This window comes from Salvia miltiorrhiza, chromosome 1 (assembly GCF_028751815.1).
Source record: "Salvia miltiorrhiza cultivar Shanhuang (shh) chromosome 1, IMPLAD_Smil_shh, whole genome shotgun sequence".
Classification (NCBI taxonomy): domain Eukaryota; kingdom Viridiplantae; phylum Streptophyta; class Magnoliopsida; order Lamiales; family Lamiaceae; genus Salvia; species Salvia miltiorrhiza.
In genome coordinates, this window is record NC_080387.1 from 64,548,434 (window position 1) to 64,556,977 (window position 8,544).

The 8,544-nt window shown below is 33.0% G+C and overlaps 1 protein-coding gene across 1 annotated transcript; it reads right to left on the reverse strand.

Moving 5' to 3' along the window:
- Positions 1-335: 335 nt before the first annotated feature.
- Positions 336-1,134, reverse strand: LOC131004998 (protein GLUTAMINE DUMPER 2-like). Its single transcript, XM_057931774.1, has one exon. The coding sequence runs from the start codon at positions 1,013-1,015 to the stop codon at positions 569-571; it is 447 nt and encodes a 148-aa protein (XP_057787757.1). The 5' UTR covers positions 1,016-1,134; the 3' UTR covers positions 336-568.
- Between the last annotated feature and the right edge of the window lie 7,410 nt (positions 1,135-8,544).

Consider the following 8,544-nt stretch of genomic DNA (forward strand, 5'->3'; position numbering starts at 1 on the left):
ACTACTCTATATGTGACTTCCACGTGTTTTTCCATGTGTCACGTGACCAACTTTTGCAGAACAACCACCACTTTCATTCCACCTTTTCTCCTCTTTTGCTTTCGCTAATTTAAACTCTTCCAAAAAGGAAATGGTTTAATTTCCCACCTCAAAATCATAGGTGAACATTTAAGTAGATTATTTTTCTACTGTGCCTTAATTCAGAGACTTAATCCAATAAAGAGGGCAACTTCTTCTGATCGAGTCCTTTAATTTTGGTTCATTTTTACGCTTACAATTTACTATGTCTCCAAATCAATTATCTAACACTTTCTCTGAGAGCAAGTTGCATAAAATAGAAGAAATTCAACACTGAAAATATATATAGATGTTGCCGTTCCTCGTCCAAAAATTATTTACATTTCCGCAAAATTCCTAGCAAAACCCACTTCTAATTCTAAGCTATCATATTCTAAAAGAAAACCTAGCTAGCTACTACAAACAAGGGTTAAATGTAGAAAAACCACAGCACCAAAATTATATTCTTGATATGTTTTTTTTTTTTCTTGTCGAAGAAAAAAAAAAGTTGTCAATGGACCTGATCTGCAGCAGCGGGTGATTGAACATGTCCGCCATTTTGGATGTTCTTGTCTTGAAAATCTGGTTCGGACAAGGTACTATTTTGAGTGCTTAAAGTAGTGCAACTGCTCTTACTGCCAAACGACGACGCCCTACTCGACATCGGAGTGGCCAGGAACGTCGGCTTTTCCTGGCCGGCCATGATCACTAAAAACTTCTCTTCCATCACCGGCAGCGGCTTCGCAGCGCCGTCTCCTCCGTCGGCCTCGAGGTCCCACTCGCCGTCGCCGTGGTTCTCGAGGTACCCGGAGAGCTTCCAGTAGGAGCAGGCGAGGATCAAGAGAGCAAAAGCGATCAGACCCAGCATCGCTGCCAGCCCCCCGAAGAGGTACGGCACCGGCGAGTGCCACGGCGACCGCGGCACTGGCGACGGAGGTGCTGCACCAAAACCTGGCATATTTTTAATGTAAGAAGTGTTTGGTTGAGGTTTATTTGTGCTTAGTGTGGTTTGGGTAAGGAATGTGGGAGAGAAAAGGTCGCCGTCGTCGCGATGGTGGAGGTGGTGGTGGTGGAGTGGGTTAATAAGGGAATTTATAGAGGAAAAAAAGATGGTGAGAAGTTGGAGGTCGAGGTGGAATTTTACGTTTAATTTTAATTTTCCTGAATTATGTCGTCATTAACAAAAAGAGGAAAGTTTTGTGACATGAGAGTAGGGGTCCATGGTAGTTGCATTTAAATCTACTCCCAATTATTCATAATACTATTGAATTGAACTTTATAGTACAAGTTTCCATATGTAAAAGTTTTGGTCGATCACATGAATTTTGGGTTTTATAGTTGTCATTCTCCTTAGATAATAGTAGTATCTCGGAGTGCTGCATAAATTCTAAGTACCAATTAAAATTTGGTGTTATTTTGGTATTATTACTAAACATTGAGAGGAGTTTATTACAATTGATTTATACAGGTCAATATGTTAGTCAAGATTGACAAAATTATTTAAGGTTTGTGCCTTTTAATTAATCAATTAATTAATGGTGTTATTATTATATAAAGTAAATATAGAAATATAAATTAGTGGTAGAATTGGAATGTATGCACACACACTAAAAAAAATCACTATGTTACCGACTCGATCATACTTAGAGCTTCAGTCCCCCCAATAACATAGAAGTTGGTTGGAAGCATCGAGAAGAATAAAATTAATCTTACAATATACGAATGGAGTAAATTAAGTAATAATAATGCCGATAAAGCAGGACTAATTTAGTGAATTTTAGTATTAAGAAAGGAGGTGCACACAAATCACACGAAGGCATACATACTTAAATTTAATTGCAACTTTTTTAAAATTTATTTCTTAATGAAAAGAACATTCGACATCTAGAAATTGGATGAAATGGATATTTTACCAGACGTAACGGATAAAAGCAGATTGTAGTACTACTGTACTAGTACTATTTTGCGGATGTCTTGCATTATTTTAAGAGTTAATATATAAAACTATCCACTTTCATATTGTAAAGATAAAAATTGTCCACTAAGATAAAAATAATAAAAACTGTCCACTTTTGAATTGAAAAGACGAAAATACCCTCCTTTAAAATTAAAAAAAATAGCTACACTTTGTCTCTCTCTCTACGCTCTCCCAATTCTCTCGCCCTCTCTCTCCCCTCCCTTCTTCTTTCTCTCCTCCGGCGAAGCGCCGCCCATCCAGATTCAAGCGCCGCACAGCCACCATCGATCGCCGGAGATCTGGAGTGGCGTTGCCGTCGATCGCCGCCAGCTGCGCCGTCGTTGTAGCTTCATATGAGAAATTCTCTCTCACGCTATTTGTTCTGCTCCGCTACACGTTCAGCCACTGGTATGCCCCACTCCCTATCTCCTCTCTCTCCTGCAACGGACGGCGAGAAATTGCCGCCGCCGTCTTCTCTCGGTTGACGAATCTAAAGTTTTGAGCTCATCGTCGTCAATCTCCTCCTTTGCCTCCGCCGTGGATGTTGTTTTGGATCTGGTTGGCCTTTTGTACTGAGTGAAATTCAAGCATCTGTGATTTCTTTCTATTGCAGGATTATTGTGATTTTTGACACAAAAAACACCTATGGTGGCCGGAGGTACGGATTCCAGTTTGGAGCTGGGGATCTGAATTGGTTCGAGGAGAGAGAGGGAGCCGAGTGGGTTGGGGGGTGGGGAGAGAGAGAACGTGAATGGTGGGCTTGTGCAGTTTGGTAATTGCGATAACCAAGGAAATGAATAAGGTTTTGTTTTGGGGAGATGAATTCACAATTTAATGTTCTTAAATTCACGACCACATTTATGAATTCACAATTAGATTTAAGAATTTACAACCAGGACGGTGAATTCACAACTTAATGTTCTTGAATTCACAACTAACTCGATGAATTCACAACTTAATATTCTTGAATTTACAACCAAATCTATAAATTCACAATCAAAATAAATTACAGTTTTAATTGTGAATTCAAACTTTAAAAACTCAAACTCACAACTACTTGAATTCACAACCAAAATAAATTCTAGTTGTGAATTAAATTCAGGTTGTGAATTCGACTGATTGTGAATTCACAACCAACATAAATCTGGTTGTGAATTTAATTTTGGTTGTGAATTCGTTTGTTGTGAATTCACAACAAAAAAATTCTAGTTGTGAATTAAATTTTGGTTGTGAATTCGACTGATTGTGAATTAAATTTTGGCTGTGAATTCGACTAGTTGTGAATTCACAAACAAAAAATTCTGGTTGTGAATTCGACTGGTTGTGAATTCTCAATTCACAACCAGTGTGAATTCACAACCAAAATTTTTTGGTTGTGAATTCACACTGGTTGTGAATTGCGGGATTTTTTAAAGGGGTGATGTAAAGTGGACATTTTTTAAATTTTTAATGTGAAGGGTATTTTGGTAACAGTGGACATTTTTTATGTTTTTTATTTTAGTGGACATTTTTTATCTTTACAATATGAAAGTGGCCATTTTAAAAATTCACTCTTATTTTAATGTGTTTATAAGTAGTAATATATCTTATAATACACTACAAAAAAACGCGCAAATAGCGACGAAAACTACCGACGGCGGCGCCGCCGCCGGCAATTACCGACGGCACCGCGGCGGCAAAAACGGCGACCCGCCTTTTGACTATTACCGGCGAATTACCGACGGCAAAACGGCCGCCGCTAATTAGCGGCGGTTACGCCGTCGCTAATTTAAATATATATTAATATACATATATATTATTTATTACCGACGGCATTAGCCGTCGGTATTTACCGGCGGCAATCGGCCGCCGCTAATCGCCACCGCCGGTGACATCCGGCGATAGCACAACCGCCGTCCGGCCAACGTTACCGACGGCATTTTTCCGCCGCTAATTACCGACGGCAAATGCCGTCGGTAATTAATTTTATTTTTTTTTATTTTTTTTTTATTTTTTTTATTTTTTTAATTTTTTTTTCATTTTTTTTTTCTTTCATTTATCATCTAATAAATTGATTAAAGATAAAAATACAAAAACATTGAAATCAAATATATATTGAAATACAAGTGAAAATTTAAACATTGATTATTACTAATCTAAGATTATTACTAAGAATTCAAGATTCTTAGTAAGAATCTTATAATTATAACTTAAGAATGTTAATTTGATTAGTGATTCACTCATCAATCATCACTAATCCAAGATTATTACTAAGAATTCAAGATTCTTAGTAAGAATCTTATAATTATAACTTAAGAATGTTAATTTGATTAGTGATTCACTCATCAATCATCACTAATCCAAAATTATTACTAAGAATTCAAGATTCTTAGTAAGAATCTTATAATTATAACTTAAGAATGTTAATTTGATTAGTGATTCATTCATCAATCATCACTAATCTAATATTATTACTAAGCATTCAAGATTATTAGTAAGAATCTTATAATTATAACTTAAGAATGTTAATTTGATTAGTGATTCACTCATCAATCAACACTAATCTAATATTATTACTAAGAATTCAAGATTCTTAGTAAGAATCTTATAATTATAACTTAAGAATGTTAATTTGATTAGTGATTCACTCATCAATCATCATTAATCCAAGATTATTACTAAGAATTCAAGATTCTTAGTAAGAATCTTATAATTATAACTTAAGAATGTTAATTTGATTAGTGATTCACTCATCAATCATCACTAATCCAAGATTATTACTAAGAATTCAAGATTCTTAGTAAGAATCTTATAATTATAACTTAAGAATGTTAGATTGATTAGTGATTCACTCATCAATCATCACTAACCCAAGATTATAACTAAGAATTCAAGATTCTTAGTAAGAATCTTATAATTATAACTTAAGAATGTTAATTTGATTAGTGATTCACTCATCAATCATCACTAATCCAAGATTATTACTAAGAATTCAAGATTCTTAGTAAGAATCTTATAATTATAACTTAAGAATGTTAATTTGATTAGTGATTCACTCATCAATCATCTCTAATCCAAGATTATTACTAAGAATTCAAGATTCTTAGTAAGAATCTTATAATTATAACTTAAGAATGTTAATTTGATTAGTGATTCACTCATCAATCATCACTAATCTAATATTATTACTAAGAATTCAAGATTCTTATTAAGTAACTTATAATTATAACTTAAGAATGTTAATTTGATTAGTGATTCACTCATCAATCAACACTAAGGTTATGAATGGTGTATAAACTAGATTGATAAAAAAAAAATAATAATAATAATAATAATAAATTAATTAATAAATATTTTTCCGACATAAAAATAAGAACGGAAACGAGCCCAATCCGTAATTAACAACATTTTTTGTATATCATCTCGACATATTCTAAGGTTATGAATATATATGATATTGTATATTGAAGTAGACTTTAAATGAATTAATAGATACTATATATATCAATAATACGAGTGTTCTGTACTGGTGACCATTCGAAAAGAACTTCAAGGTTAAGCGTGCTTGACTTAGAGCACAACTAAGATGGGTGACCGACTGGGAAGTTCGTCTAAATTATGCAATACTGTATAAATAACGAAATAAATTGTGGATATACAATAAAATAAATAAATAAATAAAATAAATAAATAAAAAAAAATAAAAAAAATAAATTAAAAAATATTACCGAGGGCAAATGCCGTCGGTAATGCCGTCGATAATTACCGACGGCATTTTGCCCTCGGTAATATCGTGAACAACTCCGGCGTGTGCGCCACCACCGTCCGGTGGAAATTACCGACGGTGATCTCGCCGCCGCTAATTACCGACGGCAAACGCCGTCGGTAATTTTCCGGCAAGTCTCCGCCGTTCAACGGCGGTATTTAACGGCGGAAATGCCGGCGGCTTCGCCGCCGTTAATTGCCGGCGGCGGCCGATCGCCGTCGGTAATGGCGTTGCCGACGAACCGTTTAGCGACGGCGAGTTGCCGCCGGTAACACTATTTACCGGCGGCCGTCTTTTGTTACCGACGGCATTTCGCCGTCGGTAATCAACGATTTTTTTGTAGTGATATGGCTTTAGATTTTGTTATATATTCTATTTTATTTTAAAAGTAAATTGTCATAGTGCTTGAATGATTGAATTTGGAAGTTGTAAAAGATAGTACGAGTATTTTTTTACAAAAATGACTAATATATTATTCTATCAAAATAAAATATACGTACTAAAGAAAACACAGTTGAAGTCTCATAGTACTTTTTTTAAAGGGGGTGATCACATATAATTTCAAAAAGAAAAAAAATGTTTTTAAATAGTTACAGAATATGATTTAAAAAAACAATAGACTAAAGCATTTTATAAAACTTAATAAAAAAACATACTCTTTATTCGATGAGTTTTTTTGTAAAACAATGATACTTGAACTAATGACTTACTACAAGAGAGAGATCAGCTTTGTAGCTTGGGCTAGACCTTCTGTAATAAAGATATATCCATTTAATGATAAAATAGTTAATTAATACTTGAAATAAAAAATCTTAAATTTGAGTCTATCATCATGCTATATTTAAAATTATTTATTGATTAATTAAAAAATAAATTGTACAATACATCAACTATTGACGGCCCTAAGTTTTCCTTTGCGATCAATTATTTAGTTTATGGTGTTGAGTCTCGGCGCCGTGTTGAATTCTTAAACCTTCTTAGCTTCTAATTACGTCTATTATTTTATTTGGTAAAGTAAAATATATACTAGCAAGCAATGATACATATATCGTATTGTACTGTGAAATAATATTAGAACTCTATACTATCAGGACTTATCACATAAATAAAAATGTTCATATTCAATAAAATAGAACTATAATTTATTTAGACTTTTAATTTGATAACTAAATATTGTGGAAGTTGAATTAACCATGTTAGGACTTTATATCTGAAAGGAAATATTATATTTTATTAATATCATGTAATGCAAGATGTAGTTTCGAAAAAAAACATAATATCTTATAAGATGTAGACATCTATTTCGTTTTCCACCACAAATAATATTGAAGGATCTACCCATATCATAGTTCATTATACTATTGGATCAATCTACATTTTTTTTTCATTAAATGTCTTCCAGTTAGATGCATATTCAGACGAATTAGCTTTCGACATAAAAAGTAAAAATACTCTAAATGCATAATTGATCCCATAATGGGTAAAGTTAGATGACTCATTATTTTACAAGGCTGAAATTCAGACGCAATCCCTTCATCTTGTAGACTACTTTTACCCACTTCTTCAACCATTAATGTTTGCACAGGATATCATCCTTCATTTTCGTCCAATAAAATTTTATTTTAACTTATTTTAACAATATCAATGTATATACTCCCGGCCCCAGCACTAATATATGAAAGCATCATTTTCGTAATAACGTATAGTAATTTCAATAAATTGTACATATATAATTACTTTATTAGAACAAAATTGAAATAAATATAAAATACGTAAGCAGACAGCTTCCCTGTGCTATCAGTGGGGAGTCTTGTCTTCTATGAAACAATCATTCATGTCAAAATCTACTATATAACTAGTTAAAATTCATATTCAGATATAATGAAACACCGATAAATTTATAAATATGTCATTAAATAAGAATTTACATTTAGATATTATCTCTTCTTATAAATTTTTACATGTGATGTGACGATCTCATGTAGATTTATTATGGGAAAAGACAAATCGTAGAAACTTAGTATTAATTTCTTGGGATTCACTCATTAACAACCATAGGAAGTTAAGAATGGTTGTCGTTTTATGACATACACGTAACAAATTAATGCCTAAAACGACACCAAACGGTTTCAAGCTGATGTAGATGAATTAGTATTTTTCTAAGCAGACACATTTCCTTTTTATTTTATTTTATTTCCCCCCTTATCTTTCAATTTTGTGCCTTTTCTACTGCTCCTTTTTGCTACTGATTTAACTGCTTCTCTACTTTTGGTTTGTCGTTTTCTTCCAGTTTTTCTCCCGACCTCAAATTGGAAATTTGGTCTCCTTCAAGTCCAGGACAATAATTTCTCATTTTTCTTCAAAATCGTGACGCTTTTCCTTTTAACTTAGCATTTGCTTTTCAGTTTGGCTATCAATGCTAGCTGAATTGTTTAATTATATATAATATCCTTTTCATTGCTTTTTATCTTCACAATTATTTACTACCTTTAATGCCCTAACATCTAAATACAAAAGCAATATGTTGGTAGACGTACGCAGAAAGACTTTGAAATTAAAAATATTCAGTAACAAATCAACTTTTAAAGTCATAATATTATATATTAGTTGGTACATTGAATATAATAGTAATAATCTTTTAATTAAAATGAAGATATTCCATGCAGTACAATATAATTTTTATTTTTTTTAAGAAGTAGTAGACCCCGTTTAAGCTTTAGTTAAAAAGAGGAAAGGAAAAAAGAATAAAGAAGAAAGAAACTTCATTATTAAAAATCATATTCCT